Consider the following 20,611-nt stretch of genomic DNA (forward strand, 5'->3'; position numbering starts at 1 on the left):
AATGCCCAAGAGAGAAACAAAACAGACACTGGATTAAGTTTTTTGTTTGTTTGTTTCATTATATTTTTTTTTAAATAAAAACAAGTTTGCATTTATTATACATAAATCATATACATATATTAAATACTGTTATTTTATAATAAATAATTAATATAATCGTTAATATAATTAGAATGGATATTAGTATTATTAGTTGTCATTTTTATATTTTTGTCTTGACAAAATGTTTGATTTCGGTGCAATAAAATACAACAAACATGATTAAAACAATACACATATGAGTAATTAAATAAAATAAAGAATTACATTCTCAAGTTAATAATAAAACAAGTGAAAACAGACAATTCATTATAAATTCAGTATAAATCATTGTACATGCTTTTTTCTAGACATTTCTTTTCTATTTTTTAATTAACATTACATAACACTGTATATAGCCTAAAAGGATATAAGGAAGTTATTATTATATTATAGTCCTGCCAAAATGTGTGAATTAAATAAAATGATCAAAAATACATCAGTGAATAATAAAATAAATAATTGAATAAATAATAACAAGTAAATCAATAGAATAAAGAATTACATTCATCATATAACAATTTTTCGAGTAAACCTCACCGCAAGACCAAGACAAGGCTGATTTCAAGGCCAAGACTGCCCTGAGTACTATAGCAAATATAATTATTATGATGCAGGTCAGTGCACAGCAGGGTTAGATCAACCCTACAGTTACCACTGTAGCTCTAACCCTGCAGAGCTTTATCAAAGCTGTTAGCATCCCGGCTTACATACTCCAATCCTGTGTCCAGTATCTTTAAAACTGAGGTACATTTATCAGTCAGATTTGACTGAAACACAGTAGGAGGGAAAAGCTTTGGGATGAATCAGAATGATATGTGGAACATATAGAAGAAATGCTTTAAAGTGCCTCACTGGCTGCTAATAGCGTTACTAGTGAGACGCTGTAACAGAGCTGATCTGGAGTAAAGGAGCATTGTGAAATGTAGTAGGTGTTAGTTCACTGGGGAAAGTCTTTCTCTCTCTCTCTCCCTCTCTCCCTCTCTCTCTCTCTCTCTTTTTTTTCTTGTGCCGTCTTTCTGCTCTTTTTGTCTGCATCTCTTTCTTGTCTTTTATGGTCTTTTTTCCCTTTTTCTATTCTATTGTATTCCCTTTTATTTTCTTTCCTTGTCTTTCTCTACTTTCTCCCCTGCTACTTCTCTTTTTCTTTCTCTCTGTTTTACTTTCTCTTTGTCTCTCTCTTTCTTTCTGTTTTTTCTACCCTTTCTCTCTTTCTGTTTCTCTCCACCTTTTTTCCATTTTCTTGAAATTTTCCTTTTTTGTCTCTTACCTGATTTGCTCTTCACTTTTATTTCTTTCTCTCACTTTCTGCCCCCTTTTTATCCTCTACTAAATTATATCTTTTTTCTCCCCTTTCTCTGTCTTACTCTTTCTCTCTTCTTCCTCCCCTCCTCTCTCTTTACTGTTTTTTCTTGTCTTGATTGTTTTTCCCTCCATTTTTCTTTTTCCCTTCCTTTTTGTCTTTTTCCTTTCCCCTTGTTGTCTTTTCTCTTTCCTCATTCTTTATTACACTTTCTCTCTTTATTTTTTATTCCCTTCGTCCCTGCTATATCGTATTCTTTATCTCAGCATTTGCTTTTTCCCTTCATCTCTTCCTTGTCATTTCGTCTCTTGTCTGTTGTTGTTTCCAGTTTCTTTTTATATTTTCATTGTCTGTTTCTCCTTTTTTATTGTATTTGTTTTTTTCCCCATTACTTCTACTTAGTCTTTCTCTCTCCTTCCTCCTGCTATTTCTCTTTCTGTTTATCTCTACTCTATTTTCGTCTTTTTTGAAACTTTTCTTCTTTTTGTCTCTTACCTAATGTGCGCTTCACTTTTCTTTCTTGCTATCTCTTTCTGCCCACTTTTGTTCCCCCTCTTTATTCAGTTCTTTCTATTTTTACTTTCTCTCTCTCTGTCTTACTCTTTCTCTCCTCTTCCTCCCCTGCTATTGCTCTCTCTCTTTGCTGATTTTCTTTCTTCTTTCTATCTTGTCACTTTCTTTTTTTATCCCTTTTTTTCCTCCACTTTAATTTTTCCTTTCTTTTTTGTCTTTCTCCTCTCTTCATGTGTTGTCTCTACTTCTTTCTTTCTTTTTCTTTCCCTTTATTCTTTATTACTCCCCTCCCTACCTGCTATCTCTTATTCTTTCTCTCAGTCTCTCGCTTTTTTTTTGCAATACTGTTTCTTCTCTCTCTCTCTCTGATTTGCTCTATGAGAGGACTCTGTGTTTAGCTGGCTGCTGGGCTGAGGAGTGAGTGAGTGAGTAAGTGAAGGAGGGAGGGTGGCAGCTACAAGTGCCCAATCTCTGACAGCCTCTGGCACTCATTTGAGCGAGAGTGAGGGAGAGAGAGAGAGAGAGAGAGAGAGAGAGAGAGAGAGAGGAAGGGAGGGAGAGAGGGAAAAGTTGTTCCACAGAGCACCTTTTATCACCTAGCACACAGAAACACATTCTCCTCCACTTCTGCTGGACTACAGCTCTGAAACACTCCACACACACTTCCCAGCAGGCTACACGTGGACGCTCTGGTCAGGTCAGATGATCAGCTTCGGTGAGTGATTTCTCTCCTCCGTCACTTTTCTGCTGTAGAAAAAAAACATATACATGCTGGTTTGAAATGTTGAATAGAATTTGCTGTTTCCAAAATATTTAATGTACAGATAGTAAATGAACACTCCAGTGTGATCTGCAGCTCAGCCCACATTACAACTGACTGTCAGTTTGATGTATTTTTCTGTTTATAAGATAATTAAGACTAAGCTTTAGGCTCAACCCTCAAAAATACATAACAGCAGCCAATGGGAAGTTGGTAAGTTCAGCACCTGCACAAATATCTCTATTGTAAGTACATTAGATGGATTAAAGATGGATTACTGTATATCCAATCCTATTCAATCCATACAGTCTGCCTTTAAACACACGTGAAGTGAACGAATGGGTGGTTATGAAGAGCTCACTTAACAGTGTGGTACTGTTATAGGTTTCCACCACTGCAACAAGTTCTCCCAGCTATGAGTGGTATTATTGAAAAGTGGACCATTTAGGAACCACAGCAACCCAGCTGTATGAAGTCACAGAGAGAGGTTGTGTGAGGTGGTTTCTGAAATTAGTTTTTGCATGGTGGGGTGTCTTTAAAAGCAAAGCGCATAAACTGTGCACTGGCTGCATGCAAACCTTAAATCACCAAGCACTATGTCAAACATCGGATGGAGGGATGTAAAGCATACCCTCAATGGACACTGGATGTGGTGATACATGATTGTTCTACATGATTGATGCATTGAGCTTCTCTACCTGAAAGTCTAATGGTTGAAAATGTTACCTGCTTGACTTCACTGTGCCAACAGTAAAGTTTGGTGGAGGAAGGATAATGCTATGGAGTTGTTTTTCAGGTATTGCTCTCTTAGGGTGTACTCTCACTAATCATGGTTTGGTTGAATCGTACTTGGAGCCCTTTCCCCTTGCTGGCCTGCACTCATACTTGGTTTAAACAATCCGTGCCTGAGCACGCTTACGTCACTCACTGCTCAGTGTGCTTGCTAGTGCTATGCTGAATTCAGCACCCCCACCATAAAAAGCACCCTCTCTGCAGTCTTTTGTCATCTCAAGACTCGACTACTGCAACTCCCTACTGGCTGGTCATCCACTGCGAGTCACCAAACCCCTGCAACTAGTTCAGAATCAGCGGCAGCACGACTTGTCCTTAATCTTACGAAGTTTAGTCATGTGACTCCTTTGGTGCATTCCCTTCACTGGCTTTATGTTGCCGCCCAAATCAAATTTAAAACCCTGACGCTGGCCTACAAAGCCAAAAACGGACCAGCTTCTTCCTTCTCGATGGCACTGATGGTCAAAGCTAGATCTGTACCAAGAGCTCTTAGAGCTTCCAGTATGGCTCAACTCAAACCACCATCTCTCAAGATTAACAGAAAACAAACATGGACTCTTCTCTGTGCTGCAGGACCAAAATGGTGGAATGAACTTCCACTGGGTGTGAGAACAGCAAATTCACTCGCGGTCTTACTTACTCGCCCCAGTTCACAAAACAAGATCATATAGGCATGGTTGCTTGAGTTTGGTGTGGAAGGGAAGGCCCTCACAGAAACCTAACATCAACCCAAACAAACACTGTTGGGGTGATGCACCAAATATTTGGAAACCAAAAAATGTGGGCAAATGTACCAGTAAATAAATAAGGGAATAAATAAAAAGATCAAACACATTTATTAAGGAAAGAGTTAGAAAATATCCAAGCTGTACAGGACTAGTATAGTAACATAAGCTGAGCATTTATTAGCATCTATTTTTTCAACAAAAGTCAGCTTAAGTACCACTGTTGAGGTAAATTCGCAACTAAAGTCAGTAGATAGAGTAGCACTGCTGAAGTATATTCACAATTTACACTTACTGCTGAGGATAATGTACTGTGTTTTGTTGGTGTATTAGTCATGTTAAGTGTTCAATACATATTTTATATGGTAGTTTTGTAAAAGCAAGAAAAAAAACATTTTGGCTATAAAATTAGTTCAATGTTGAAAAAAGTGGCAAACTTAATGAATACCTGTGGAAAATCATGTTAAGTATTCTGCCTTTGGCCAATTATGTCATTTTGTTTCATCCTTTTGGTTATGGCCACACAATTTCATTTTTGTGCATCCCTAATATGAATGCCTATTGACTCAAGAAACCTTGTATGTACAAGAAAACTTTTGTCATAAAGATATGTGTTAGACTTGCAACAGCTGTGACCTACAGCATAGACAATATTTAGTCGCTGTTTACATTTGTACACTTTGGGGGTGGTGGTGTTGGCGATTGTGTCATACAGTGAACTCCAAACACTGCTGTTTATTTTAATAAGATCAGACAGAGAGATTAGTGAAGAAAAAATGCATTACTCACTAATATAAACTTGGCATTAATGACCAAAGAGAAAAAACCCACACTCTGTATTTACTGTAATAAAAAAAACTGCTCTTATTCACCCATACCAGTGTGAATTGTCATTGTAAAATTCACACTGCAGTCATTCTTTTCTCTGAAAGGGGGAATTAAAATACAGCCCTGGCCTTTTGTATAAATGTGCATGTATATAGTAAATAATCATATGACTATAACCTACCAGTACCAGAATTAACCCTCCTGTTATGTTCATTTGTCAAGAACAGCAATGGTGTTCCAGGGTCAGTTTGACCTGGTGCACGTTTAATTATCCAAAATATGTCTGAAACAAACAAAAAAATCCTAACAAGCAGTGTGAATATTTAATTACTAACTCCATTATTTATTATTCTATCAATATTTGGTGCAATGGCTTTCCTTACCTCCAACAGGTAATGGTTCAATTAGGATAATTCACTCTTTTTTTTTCATAAAAAAAATAATGTTCAAACTTTTTTTTTTATGTTTTACTACTTTATAACTTTTAAAAGACCTACAGACATATAAAACACATTGGTTTTACATAACAATGAAACATAACATTGCAATTTTGTTTAAGTTTTTGTAGGGGCTGTTTGCAAATATTTAAGATGAACCATTTTCATTTTATATGTTGATTACACTATTTAAGCCAAGCAGAAGAAGTTTCATACTGGAAAAATACTTTTAACTATTTTTCATAGATCTTTAAACTTTAAAGCGGGTCAATTTAACCCTTAACATAACAGTACAATAAAACAATTGTAATTTTTGCACTATAAGGCACATTATTATCACCTGTAGACTGCTTATAACCCTGGCTAGCACTGCGGGAGCAGCATTAGCACTACCCGTTAACTAAGCGCTAGCTCTTTCGACATTCAGAGGTGAGCATTATCGGTTTGTAGCCTGTGCATTAACTGTTTAAACAAGCTACATGGGACTTACCACTACCTAACATCGCCCTGGCTAACCAGAACACTCAGGATTCCTCAGTGTAAAGCGGTAATGCAGCATTAGCCAGTAAGTGCAGCTAACGCTAGCATAAATCTGCAAATCAGAAGTGCATCTTATAGTGCAAAAAATACTCTATACCACTGTCAAATTTACAGTGCAGTGATTTGTTTTGGAGTCCTTCTCTCTAGGTGTTTAATTTTGTTGCACATAAATGCCAGTATGAATTATAAAAAGTCTTGGTTCTTAAAAAAAATGTATTATTACTATAGTACAGAGTGTTTCTCCCAAAAATTGCGTACTCAAGTTTTTAATTTTGCCCTTCGATGTATATTTACATTACTTATTATTTACATACTCACCTAACCCAGTATGAATTAGTCAATAAACCAACAATATCAACCAATACATGCTATTGTAATTACGATTGTGCCCTCCAGTGTTAGTTTGCTGTGTGTTATAATGGTTTATCTCAACACTCCCAGTAAGGCATCAAGAGTACCACTGAATTTTCTACACTTTCAAGAAAAAAATTAGTTGTATAAATATGTCCCATAGAATAACACTGTACTAACAGTACTACAGTTAGTAACAGTCTAACTACAGTGACCAACACTGGTATCACTGCCAGCTGTTCTCTCTGAATAAGCCAGAGCAAAATGCTAATTCTGTGATGGAGAACACATTCTTGATGTTGTCATGCAGAATAATTCAGAGCAGATTTTCTAGTCAGTGTTTTGTACTGGATTGTTTAAGGAGAAAAAATAGGCCAGTCTGAATATTACAGTCAGAAATAAACAAATCCAGCAATTTAAGCTTTAAGTATTTTATCTAATTGCATCCAAAGGCAGATTGCAATTCAGTTAAGTTTTTTGAAAAATATAGATTGTATGGACCTGATTACACTAATTGAATATACGCAAAACCAAACGGCAAAGCTTTAGAATCATCTGTCCAAAGCAAAGTGTTGCACAAGTCCTTGTGTCCTTTCGAGATGTCAAGCAATGAAGTACAAATACTTTGTTACCTTACTTAAGTAGACATTTTAGTTATCTATACTTTACTGGACTATTTTTTACTTCTACTTGCTACATTTTCACTCAGTTATTATTACTTTTGTTTCATTACTTTTACTTTCATACTTTAAACTGTTTTGAGACAGGAACTTTTACACAAAATACGATAATTAACCCAGGACAGCAAACTAACCATCAGTCAGTTTGGGAGTGTCTTTATTATTTAATCATAAGATATAATGTTTAAAATGTTTAACATTTCTCTAGTTCATGTGTTCAGTCACTCAATACTGTGCAAATTAAGATCTCTTCATCCTCTGTATATATGTTTAAACAAGTTGAACAAGAAACAGGTTTTCATCATGGTTTGATTTGTTCAAATGCCTGTAGCTGTCAATCATTATGAGATCTTTACAGAAAACCTTCTCAAATTAGACCACGTTATACGCTCATCTGACTCTGAGGTCACCGAGAAGAAAGAACAAAGTACTTGTGAAGGACGTCCAGTAAACTAACAGCTGGACAGTAATGGCTTTTTCATACACAGTCTGAATAAACACAGCTTATTCTGGCAGTGTTACAGTGTCACTAATCACAACTGTACACAGAAAGACATGTGCGAAATAAGAGTTGCATCGCAAAGCTTTTTATTCAATAATGACATGGAAAACAATGCAGGGATTAAATTAAATGTATATGAAATTAATGTGAGGCTTTGAAATCTGGACCCACCTGCTGTTATCTTAAATTAGACAAGTCTTCCACACTGTGAAACTCATTCAGTGAATTTAATTAAAAAAAAGTGGTAAAACAGATTACATAAAACATTAACTGACAGTAATGACATTTTGTAAGTTAAACAAATATTGTATATCAAGTAATATTTAAAAAAATAAGTTATAACTTTTTAAAGCACACACTAGATGCTAATAGATTTATTTATAATTTTTCTATGCAAATTAATTACGCCCTCAAGTTTGACCCCAACTTCTGCCGTAATCTGCCCCACCCAATGGAGCCGTTCACTTGTGGTGAGACGTAATCTGGTCTCGACCTGACCCATCTATTAAATATAATTTCTTTGCTGTGTTCTGCTCACGCAACTTATAATGTGATTTATTGTGTGTGATTGTGCTTAGGTAAGTGTGTTGTTGCCATAGTTAAAGGAAGTGAGCTTAGATTAAGGAGGGATTCTGTGTGTTCATAGGTTATTTTTTGGTAGGTCTGTTACTTGGCAGTTGAGGCAATGGACCATGAACATAGTGTTAGGCTGTGCTTCTGGATTCTTGTCGAGCCAGTATCAGATTGTGGTGGTTTTGCTATTATTGTTAGTTGAGTGAGTAGTAGATCCTGGCTGAGCCCTATGCATAACCCCAGCTGTTAGGTGCAGGATTTGTCAATTTCCTGTATTATATTACTAATTACTTTTAATATTTTGGAGTAGATGTTTTGTTGACAGATTTCGGTCACTGGATGTCAAAACCCACAGTCATCCATCTATATACCAATTGGAAAAGACATTTAAGAAACAAGAATCCTTAGTTGTTAAAGTGGTGATTAATATACCTAATGTGAAGCTGACGCTGAGATTTTGGGCCTACAGTATCATTTCAAAGACTGTTCCTGGTGCTGTGATACATGCAGGACTTTGTAAGGGTTAAAGGGTTAAACTCAGACTCAGTTTGGGGGAAATGTGACGCTGTTTCTTCTCGCTGGGGTTTTTATTCCAATACACTTCTGAGGGGTGATGAGAACAGTGTGTGCAAAACGAACAGCAAACACACAGCCTGGAACCCCCCCACAGACCCCCGTCCAGCACAGACCCCCGTCCAGCCAAACAGTGTGTGCCTGATTAGTCAACTGGTTTTAGAACATGGCTAAAAGATAAAGGGAAACACTCTCTCTCTCTCTTTCTTTTTTTTCGTCTATCTTTTTTCATCTTCTTTTTTCTTTCATTTTTATTTCTCTCTTGTTTGCTTGCTTCCTCTCTTTCACTTTGTATCTTACTCTCTTACTCCTCTCCATCTCAGTCTTTTACTTTTTGTTCATTTCTTTCCTTTTTTTCCTTCTCTGGTCTCCCACTGTCCCACTTCCCTACTTCTGTTTAACTTTTCCTTCTCTCTTTCTTTTTTTCCTCTCGTTCTTACATTGCTTTTGTATCTTTCTCTTCCTTGCACTTTGTATACTTTCTCATGTGCTCTCTCTTTATTGTATCTGTCTGTACTCTTCTTTCTATAATATCTTTCTCATACTGTCTCTCTCTCTCTTTCACTCTCTCTTATTTAATCTCTCTGTACTTTCTATTTCTATTTCCCTGCTTTCTGTACTCTCTCTCTCCCTCTCTCTCTCTCTATGATTTCTTCTCTCTGTACTCTACTTTTCTTTCCTTGCTTTCTGTAATCTCTTTCTCTCATGCAATCTCTCTCTTTCTCTTCCAGTTTTTCTTATTTAATCTCTCTGTACTTTCTATTTCTTTTCCCTTGATTCCTGTACTGTCTCTGTCTCTCTCTTTCTCTATTTCATCTCTCTGTACTCTGTATTTCTTCTTCCCTGCCTTATGTACTCTCTCTCCCTCTCTCTTTCTCTTTCAGTCTCTTTTATTTCATCTCTCTGAACTCTCTATTTCTCTTTCCCTGTTTTCTGTACTCTGTCTCTCTTTCTCTATTTTGTTTCTCTGCACTCTTTACTTTACTTTTCCTGCTTTCTGTACTCTCTCTCTCTCTTTCTGTCTCTTTCCTTACTTTCTGTAATCTCCATCTCTCATGATCTCTCTCTTTCTCTCTCTCTCTCTATTTCAGCTCTCTTTTCTCTCTATTTCTTTCTTGCTTTCTGAACTCTCCTTCTGTACTCTCTATATCTCTCTTTGTACTCTTTATCTCTCGCTTTCTTTCTATTTCTCTTTCTTTGCTGTCTGTACTCTCTCTGTACTGTCTCTCTGTGTACTCTATTTTTCTGCGTCTCTCACTCTCTAACATTTAGTTTTTTTCCCCTTGCTCTCTGTACACACTCTCTTTCTTTCTCTCTCTCTTTCTCTCTCTCTCTTTCTCTCTCTCACTCTCTTTCTGAGTCAGCTGGTGTTACAGCTGTGTGCCATTACCTCAGTGTTAAAGACAGACTGCTGCTGCTGGTTCAGAGAGCTGCTGTGTATCGTGTGTATTGTGTACTTTCATGTTCAGAACAGAACACAGCTATTCACACATGATGAAGATCTGATTAGGAAGACCCTGGTACGGCCCATTTAGGACGAAACTAGCTCTGCCAGTAATTAAGTGCCAGTAAGTTATTACTGCTTAAGCAGATCCGTGTGATTCACCCTGCAGTATACTGTGTCCTTAAAGAACTGGAACACTTTGACACTGTAAAATAGGACAAGTAAAGGACAAGTACCTGTTATATGATATATAGATTTTTTTTTTGTCATATTGATATTTTTCTGATTAAACTATCCAAACCAATTTAGCCCTGTGTGAAAATGTTTTTCCCCCCTAAACCTGATAACTTTGGCTGTTCCCCTCTTGGCAGCAAACACTGTACTCAAGTTTTACCGATAACTGGCAGTGAGACTTTCACATCTCTGTGGAGGAATTTTGGTCCACTCTTCTTTACAGATTTTTTTTTTTATTTCAGACACATTGAAAGGATTTTTGAGAATAAACGTCCTGTTTAATACTTTAACTTGTCCACTCCAAAACCATCCTTTTATTATTTTTAAGCCGTTCAGAGGTGAACTTGTTTGTGTGCTTTGGATCATTGTCCTAGCACTCCTGAGCTTGAGGTCACGAACAGATGGTCGGATATTCTCCTTCAGGATTGTCTGGTAAACAGCACTACCACCACCATGTTTTACATTCAGTATTATGTTCTTTTTCTGAGATGATGTTATTAGTCTAAGATGCCAGATGTAACAGGACACACACTTTCCAAGAAGTTTCTCCTTTGCCACGTCAGTCCAAAGAATATTTACCCAAAGTCCTGAGGATCATCAAGATGGGTCTCCCATGGATACCATTTTTGTCCAGACTCTTTCTTATTATTAAATCATTAACACTTTTTTTCACAAAGGGCTAGCTTGGTTTGGATATTTTTCCCTTAATAAATGAAATCATTTAAACATTGTTTTTTATATTTATTTGTGGTTTTATTTGTCTAATAGTTTATATGTTTGATAATCTGCAAAATGTAAAATGCAAATACAAAAAAAATATGTAGGGGGCAAATACGTTTTCACGCCACTCTATATATATACATAAAGAAAACAGTAATATTTTCTTATGGCCTAAAAAACAGAAGCCAGGCAGTCAACCATAAAAAAAAAATATCACTAAATACCCAAGGAAAGGTAGCCATGGTGGACAAGTAATGGTTTACATGTACATAATGCAAATTAACGATGCCAGGAACCAATAGGAAAGATGCATGTGTTAATAAGGTGCTACATCATTTAGGTAAAATTTACTCAGACACAGCAAGTTAAATACAGTTCACTAATGTTGTTTGAGAAAGTAGAGATGTAGTAGAGAGTGCGAGTGAGTGAAGAGTGTGTCAGTGAGAAAAGGGCTCTAGGCCAGAGTCCAGAACACATTCATGAAGCACCTCTGTTATCTGAAGCTCTGGGGTGTTAATGCTGCAGAGCGTTCAGCTCATAGCTCACAACATCCTCAACACTGATAACACATAGTCCTCAACCTCAGCTCCAGCTCAAACCAGTTCAGACCCTCCTCAGCAAAACAGCGGTAATACATTACACAACAAATACACAGCTTCAATATGATCGGCTAAGCCACGTTCACAGGCATTACACAGTATGAACATATGATGTATGATATTAGGCATCAACAAACGCTAATAACAGCAACAACATCTAAATCAATGATAATGGTACATTCCAGTGCGCTGTTCAAACAGGACAATGTTTGTCCACATACTGCTGCTATCTCAAGAGCTTGCTGTAAAGAAACAGAACTCCATTAGGAAAGCCTACAACTCAATGTCAAGAAATTTCACAATAAATAAAGTATTTGTTTTAATTAAACCATTATTATTATCATCTCAAAATCATCAGAAAACAATAATATCTTATTCAAATATAGTTTTCGTATCATACTGTTATCACATGTATTTATAGAATTGACCTCTGATGCACAATGCCATATTTCAGCTTCATTGGGATTATGATTTCTGAGAAACAGTGATTTAGCTTTAGCCATGCCCCCTTTTGGCATATCGCCATTTCCTCATAGCATGATTTATACAGTTGACCTCGGATGCACCATGCCAAATTACAGTGTGAATGGGCTTATGGTTGCTGAGAAAAAATCGTAATGATCATTGAGGTTCACACTCCCATGAATAGTTTCATACTAATTACATGGGGATTGCTCAAAAACCCTAGGACTAGTTTACAAAAATAGTTTTTGCGAATTATGCTAAATAGCAAAAAAATCTAAGCGGGCAGAGCTTCATTGTTCTATCAACCTTTTTTATCTACCATAAAGCAAGGAATCAAATAATGCAAGGATTTTGCTTCTAGCTATCAGGGCATGGAAGTTTCAAGGCCTAACCCAATTAGCACCCACCATAAGGCCGATCAGGCTCATGTCATGTGCCTGAGTAGGGGTGTCAACTATTACCATATGACCAAGTACTCTGTACTAAATATAAAAACTGAAAAATCCTCCAAAAATATATGATACAAAATATATAACTAAATTAAATTCTGGACACAAAGTGGCTCAGCAGAATAAGACCTTGAAACTATGGCTTGAGAATCACAAGTTAGAATCCTAAAACCATCAGCAGCTGGAGTCCGAGAGAGCACAACTGAGCATGATCTCGCTGAGTGGATAGATGGCTCTCTTTCCCCACATCACATCCATTGTAATGCTGTCCAGCACAGGCGTCTGTTGGCTGATGTATCAGAGCTGGGGATCTGGCACTTTCCTCTAATTGGATTGGTGAAACTACATTGGCAACTATTTTTAAAACAGGCAGTGACTGACTTGTTATTAATAATTAATTGATTTTTTAATTCTTTACTGTGTGACTCAAACAAATAAGCAGTGGTGTGCCCTTATACCCCCTTTATGATAGACTGTATACTCCATGGACTGCAGTCTTCCTAACTCACACCCTGCTGGATACAGGCCTGTTTGTCCACATTTGAAGTTGGGACTGTTTGTATTTGTGTCTCTCTGCCAGATTAAACAGCAGGCCTTTGCTGGCCGTGCTGGTACTGACAGAGCCAAGACTCAAATCTGCTGCCATAATATTCCCTCTGTGTGAGTCACAGTGCTGAAGACCCCTCAGGACCACTCAACAGAGATTTCCTAATGTTTAATGATGTTTTTTTAAACCAGAGGAACAAAAAAATATACTTTTAATGATGTTATGTAATAACAAAAGTTTGGGAGAAGGACCACGCCCGAACTCTACGTTCTAACTCCACCCCGTATCAATCAACCGTCCTATAAATACCTCCCCTAACTAACTACACCTCGTGACGAAAAATTCGCAACCCACCTCCTCCCCTGCAACCCCCCTTTTTTTTTTCTCTACTCTTCCACTTCTCGTTAAATAAAAAGGGGGGATATAACTGCACGCTTCTTCAAGCACGCAGTTCAGAACTCCAGCCCAAATTTCCCTGAGTTCCCTCCCCTTTTTCTTCCTCCTTTTCTACTTCTATAAGGCGTGGTCCGCACTTAGCAAATAAAGTTTCTTGTTAAATGTTGGTCTGACTAGATAACACATGCTCATTTTGACTCTTTAGTTGAATTTGTTCTATGGAGTAATTCTGCAGAGGTTTTCACCTAATGTTTGATTTAATCATTTTGCACATGTTGATGTTTCTCATCAGATACCTATAAATATCTGTAACTTGTGAGTCGGCTGTGCTTTTTAGATAATCTACAGGTGGTTTTGTGTGCACTACAGGCATTTTGAGTAAAACCTGCAGTACCTTCTTCCCATTGGTTCTTGGCAACATTGATTTGAATATTGGGCATGTCCTTAAACCTAGACCTAGAAGGACACTAAAATTTCCCTCAGGGATCAATAAAGGATCTATCTACTTATCCATCCATCCATCCAGCTATGGGATTAAGGTGTGGACTCCACTCAATGACCCTGCTTCTATTTCAGCCACTCATTTGTTGTTTTGGCTGTATGTTTTGGGTCATTGTCATGCTGAAAGACCCAGTCACAACCACAACCCATTTTTAATGTCCTGGCAGAGGCACTCAGGCTTTTACGGTACATTTTTGGTGACTCTGGTCCCAGCTGCCTTGCGACCATTAACAAGTTTCCCCCATGCAGTTTTAGGCTGGTCTCTCACCTTCCTCATGCCCCATGAGGTGAGATTTTACATGTCTTTGTCAGTGGGCAAACTTACAAAATTTCTCTATCCATTCATTTATCCATCCATCCATCCATCCATCTATCTCACTTACCATACGGGTGTAACAATTTTACCTCAGGCTACCCTTTCTTAGAGTTTAAGTGTGCTTTATGTTTGATTGCATAGCTTCTGTGGTGATTTTATTCCATAGCTTCTGTGGTTCTGCTGGTTTAGTGCAGCTGCGCTCTTGATTTGCTGCAAGCTTATATGGTTGGTGTTCAGGCAAAAATAGTATGAAATAGTTTTTAAGGTTTTTTTTAATTTAACTCAAACCAAAAGTGCATGCATTTTATTAGTTTACTTTTTTTTAGGTTGTCCTAAAAGTTTGCAGAATTTACATTGAGCTAACTGAAAATTTAAAGTGAATTTTTCACTTGAAATTTTTCATTTTTTATTTTTTTATGTTTTATTTTTAGCTTGATTTGCATGTAAAAATAAATTATCTTACCACAATGTAGTTAGTTGGTATTTTGTTTGGAATTATTGCTAAACATAATATTTAAGGTTGTTAGTTGCACTTATTACAGTTGTTAGCTTAACTATTTTTTTATTGTTGCTAAATGCAGTAAAATCTTCACAGCATTGCTCCTAAAATTAGTAATAACCCTTCTCCGAACCATAAAGCCAGCTATTACAACAAAGACAAAATAAACTCTTGTTTTAATACCCTTTGATTTAGAAGAAAGGAAGAATAAGCAGGTGTCCTTTGTATAGATATATACTGTAATACTCGAGCTCACCACTATAATTCCCAGTTGGATTTAGGTTTACACTGCAGTAATTCTCTCATTCTTTCCCATGCTTTTCCTCCATACATGTAGAACCATTAGCTTATTAGACACGGTTCTGCAAATGCATGTACAGTGGCTCATTTATAATTCACAGCCAATGGAGTTTTGACCATGAGAAGATCAAGTCATGTCATGGGGCACAGCTGCTTCGTTCACCACAATAACAGCACAGATATCAACACAGACATTAAGAATAACCAAAAAAGACTCTTGAAAATGCAGACATATGAAAATGAGTACCCATGAATGTCTTGATGAAAACATAAATATTTTGTTAAAATACGAATTGTAATGGCTCAAAGAATGGAAGGCTTAAAATGTCAAAAAAAACTCTCAACAATTTTGATAGCTACTCTTTTTGGTTTATTGGGGTTTTCTAAACAATGGAACATGAGAGGGAGTGTGTTATCGCGAATAACATCACGGCTGTGATTTGGCCGAAGATACAGTTTTTTTTTACAAAATGAATGAAGAAAAAAAAAAAATTGCTAATGAATATGCTTTATTTCTGCCAAAAAGTAGTGAACTGTATCAGAAATGTAACCACAAAACAGAGTTTGGTTTATACGTTAGCTTGAAATCAAAATTGGGGTTTAAGGGGTTAGTAAACGTTAGGACCGTGAAATAACGCTGAAAATCTCCTCTCCTGCTCCGCGGAGTCGTCTTCATGTGAAAGCTTCGCCTTTGCGAGCATTTCTGCTTGTTTGCTGGGTGGTGTTGGTTAGCTAGCCAGCTGGACTATGGTTAGGTTAATGTAGCTTGCTTTAGCTTAGCATTAGCTTAGCTTAGCCTAGCCTGGCTGGTTATCGTTCCGGCTATCAGACTGCGGCCGAGGAAACTGCTGGATTTTTCCACAAAAGACGAGCCGGGCTGTGAGTGAGCGTGCCGTGGCTGGGCGCTAGCCTGTGCTAAGCTAATGCTGGTTGTTGCTGGTGGAGGTGACGATGCAAAAACGTCTTGTGTGTATATGCTGTTACTCGGCAACGCGTCTACGGAGTGGTACAGATTTACAGATTTAGTGTGTGAAGGCTGTGCTGTTGTCCCACAATCAGCACAGTAAGAACATTTCTCAACCAATCAGACCGTGAGGTTGGAACTAACTGTTGTAGCCTATAATAAAGGATTTTATATTGTTTTGGGGGGGTTATGTATGTGTGTATGCGTTTGTTTGCATGTGTGTTTTGTCATCAAGTTGCACCAGATCAACTGAATTCCTCCTCCATTTGTGGGCCTTTGTTTTATAAAAGGTCCACACATTCTTGCTCTTTTCTGTTTTGAGTTTAAGTTTGCCCAACTTAACTATGGTCTGGTCTTGGGTGGACAATCCTAACGTACAGTTCCTGTATTTTTTGTGCCAAAACATACATTAAAAACTAAAATAATTTGGAATTAATTTACAGCGAATTACTGTTTTTATTACACAGCAGTATGCTGTAACCTTTTGCCAGATTGAATTACTATAATTTTACACTAATTTATTGACATCTTTTTACTGTTAACTTACTGTAACATTTACAAGAAACTTTTTTTTACAGTGTGGTGGTTGTATTTAAGATGTATTTAAGATGTTTACCAGAAACGAATGGCCTTTTCATGAGACAACATTAGCAGAAGTGCTGTTATCAGATAACATATTAACATATACAGGTGTGTATATATTAAATATAAGATATTTTAAATCAGTAATTCAAATGTATTTCAGTTCAAAATGTGAAACTCATATATTATATAGATGTATTACACACAGAGTGATCTATTTTAAGTGTTTATTTATTTTATTGGTGATGATTATGGATTACAGCCAGTGAAAACCAGTAAAATCAGTATCTCAGCCAATTAGAATATTCTATAAGACCAATTGGTACCTTTGGCAGTGTTGGCAGTGTGCCAAGTCCTGCTGGAAAATGAAATCCACAAAAGTGGATCTCCATAATCTCCATAAAAGTTGTCAGCAGAGGAAAACACTGCACTGACTTTAGACTTGATATAATACAGTGGACCAACACCAGCAGATGGTACTGTTTTATTTCTGAATTTGTCAAAATGACATCTTAACTCCAGTTCTAGCTGTGTACTAGAAGTTCCAGCAATTTTTTTTTATCAGAATCTCAATTCATTAAAAAAAAAGAAGTGTTTTTTCAGCCAAGTCATAGTCATGAGGCAACACACACTTGTTTTCTTTTTTTTCTGTGTGGAGGAGAAAAGAAAAGTGCTTTTATCTGGAGTCTGTAGCCTTGGCTCTTCCTGGGAACACTCAGGATAGAGGAGGACGTCAGAACGGGACTGCTAACTGAATTTTCTAATTGCTCTCTCTATCTCTCCCTCTCTCTCTCTCTTTCTCTGTCTCAGAGCGGACCCCTCCATTAGCGGCCGTGTGGATGGGGAGAGATCCTCCCTCTGCGGCCATCATGCCTCTGAAAACCACCCAGACGCAGCAGAGGAGGAGAATGAGGAGGATGGAGAAGGCCAAGGCTGGACAGCGCTCCAAAAAGCTGGCCATCCTCTCCCGTTCCCTCATCATCTGCAGCTCCAGGACCAGCGATGACCTCCCCAGCCCAGAGGAGAAGTATGTGTACAGTGACTGGAAAGAAGACAGCAAGGGATGCCATCTGGATGGACCAATGGGGCGCCCAGAGAAGGATCTGAGCAGGAGCGCAAGCCTGCAGGCACCGAGGAGCACAGAGGAACCCAAGAAGAACATCAGGAGGTCCTTCTCCATCAGGGTGAGTGCTGCTTTAGAACTGTATTGTGTGCATATCTTGTGTAGTTTGACTAGTCATGTTGAAGATTATGGATTGCAGGAACTTGAACTTGGAGGGGATGCATGTTTTTTTTTTTTTGACTAGAAAGTTGAGAGGGAAAGGATGCCGTAGTAGAAGAATTAGATTTAACAAACAATTATAATTTAGTTTTATATACAGCTAAAAAAAAAATAAGATACCACTTAAAAAGGAGTGGCATAAAGGTATCCAAAAGCAGTGTGTAAGACTGGTGGAGTAGAACATGCCAAGATGCATGAAAACTGTTAAATAAAAACCAGGGTTATTCCAACAAATATTGAATTCGAAACTCTTAAAACTTTATGAATATGAACTTGTTTTCTTTGCATTACTTGAGATTTGAAAGCTCTGCATCCTTTTTGTTAATTTGACCAGTTCCCATTTTCTGCAAATAAATGCTCTAAATGACAATATTGTTATTTGGAATTTTGGGAGAAATGTCTGTAGTTTATAAAATAAAATAACAATGTTCATTTTACTCAAACATATACCTATAAATAGCAAAATCAGAGAAACTGATTCAGAAACTGAAGTGGTCTTCAGTTCACCCCTAGCATTCCAAAATACACCACTTTTAGGTGATGGTCCCAACAGATTTCCAATGCTAGATATAGGGGTATAGTGTTGCCCATGCAAAGAAATTACTATTTTACACCATTAACAAGCTCAAAGTTGCTTCACACTTCATTGGTACATAAATAAGAAGATGACAGTCTATGATAAGTCAAATGACAAGCACAAATAAAACTACATCTGATATGTCACCTATGCCCTCGCAGTTGTTTTAATATATTGTTTGTAATATATCTGATATAATATCATGCATTTCCACAGAATTACTTTTGTAATCTGTTCCCCTGTCCTACCTTCCTATTTGTGCTTGTCAGTGTTATTATCGTATCCTAGTTTCAAGATAGCGCAGCGCTGTTATAAAGAGGGTACATGACTGTTAATATTTTAGGGTTAAAATCCTAAACGGAACAACAATTTTGTAACTGGTATTTTAAAAATTTGTTCTAAATCACCACGGAAAAGTACTTTTTGAAGAGTGTTAAAAAGTGATGCATTAAAAGCAAGAAAACCTTTAAGTCAAGTCAAGTAGTTTTATTGTCAATACTACATATGTACAGGGCATACAGATATAGACAACATTTTACTGAGGCAAAATACACAAGACAATAGTGCTATAGTGATGGGGTGTGATTAAAGAGGGAATGAGAGAGTTCAGCATCCTCACAGCCTGGTGGATGAAGCTGTCTCTTAGTCTCTCAGTCTTTAAGAACCCCCTTAAAGAGTCTAGAGGAGAAAGAAGTTCATGAAGGTCATTTTTAGATCTGTAGAGTAGAACGACACTTAAAAGTAGAGTACAGGACCCTTAAAGAACTGTTTTCAAACAGTTTCAAAGATTAGAGTCGATCTAGTGTTAAGAACCCCTAAAGAACACCACTTAAAGAACCAATTTTTTTAGAGAGAGAGAGAGACACCATACAGAACACTTTGAAGAGGTTCTTGATCAGTTTAGATCAGTTTAGATCTAGATCAGTCTAGAGTAGTTTCTGAGCACTGATGTGAGGTATAGTGTTTTTTAATGAGCAGGAAAGGGAAATCTGGACCCACCAGCATGTGCTCAGAGTTTACATCACTTTTACAGCATTTGGCAGTCTCTTATCCTGAGCAGCTTACAGCTGAATCACATTACAGAGGTAGCATTAGAAGTTCTGCCCAAGGAGTCTATAAGAGTATAGGGAATTGATCCACATTCTGCCATGTAAAAGGCAGTGGTGTTTTCCATCAGTACTGTAACCCATGGCAAATTTTGGGTGTTACTTTTATTTTATTTCATAAAGTGCCCTATGTTTTTAAATGTTTAAAACCTTTAAAAACTGTTTAATATGGTTAAAAGATAAAAGGTCTTTCAGACTCTTTGTCCATTACGGTAAACATCATGTATTTCTTTTTTTGTGTGTTTTGTTGCACATAACACTCATTGAGACCTGTTTTCCATAACAATAGACATTTACAAACCAATGAAATAGTTTACCAGCTAATGAAACAGTAGCTTGACACCACTAACTGCACTAGAAAAAACTACAGATATAGTACAACAAGGCAGCACTCTAGCCAAAAAGGAAATGTAAGGGCATATTTTTTTATTTATTTAATCTACTTTAAATTACTTCATTTTATGAAGTTAATTGTATGGCTTAATTATGGTTAATAAAAAGATCAATATCAGTTATGAGAGTAACAATGTTAAACACAGGCTTCCAATGCAATGAACATAAAAAATAAAATATTATAAAATAACATTTAGAACTGTACTGTATTAGATTTTATATTTAATATGTTTTCATTGGCTATGCATGGTTGTTAATCATTCTTAGTACAGCTTAATGTTGAAATATAATGTAAAACACCATATATATTTTTTGTATGGTCCTAAAATAATATCATGATATTTCATCATATTTTCGCGATAACAATACTTTTGGCGATATGACAAAACACTGAGTTAAACAAATATATATTATATATTTAAATATTTTTAACTATATATTTAAACATTTTAACTCTTTTAGAGCTGAATTATCTCCAGTGATGGAAACAAATACATAAATGCTGTTCACTGTCTGTAATGTTTTTGGTTAAAATGTATTAGTCTAATATTCTAATATAAAAACTATATAGCAAATTAATCC

At 36.8% G+C, this 20,611-nt stretch overlaps 1 protein-coding gene across 3 annotated transcripts in view; it reads left to right on the forward strand.

Moving 5' to 3' along the window:
* Positions 1-2,458: 2,458 nt before the first annotated feature.
* The window catches only part of il16 (interleukin 16), a 61,921-nt gene continuing 43,768 nt past the window's right edge, over positions 2,459-20,611 (forward strand). For all 3 annotated transcript variants that reach the window (XM_007258145.4, XM_022669511.2, XM_007258147.4), the window contains exons 1-2: positions 2,459-2,609; positions 17,482-17,855. In XM_007258145.4, coding sequence (XP_007258207.3) covers positions 2,597-2,609; positions 17,482-17,855 — 387 coding nt within the window. In that variant the 5' untranslated portion in view covers positions 2,459-2,596. The remainder of the gene's footprint in view (positions 2,610-17,481; positions 17,856-20,611) is intronic.

The sequence above is a fragment of the Astyanax mexicanus genome, chromosome 16 (assembly GCF_023375975.1).
Source record: "Astyanax mexicanus isolate ESR-SI-001 chromosome 16, AstMex3_surface, whole genome shotgun sequence".
In the NCBI taxonomy this organism is placed as follows: Eukaryota; Metazoa; Chordata; class Actinopteri; order Characiformes; family Acestrorhamphidae; genus Astyanax; species Astyanax mexicanus.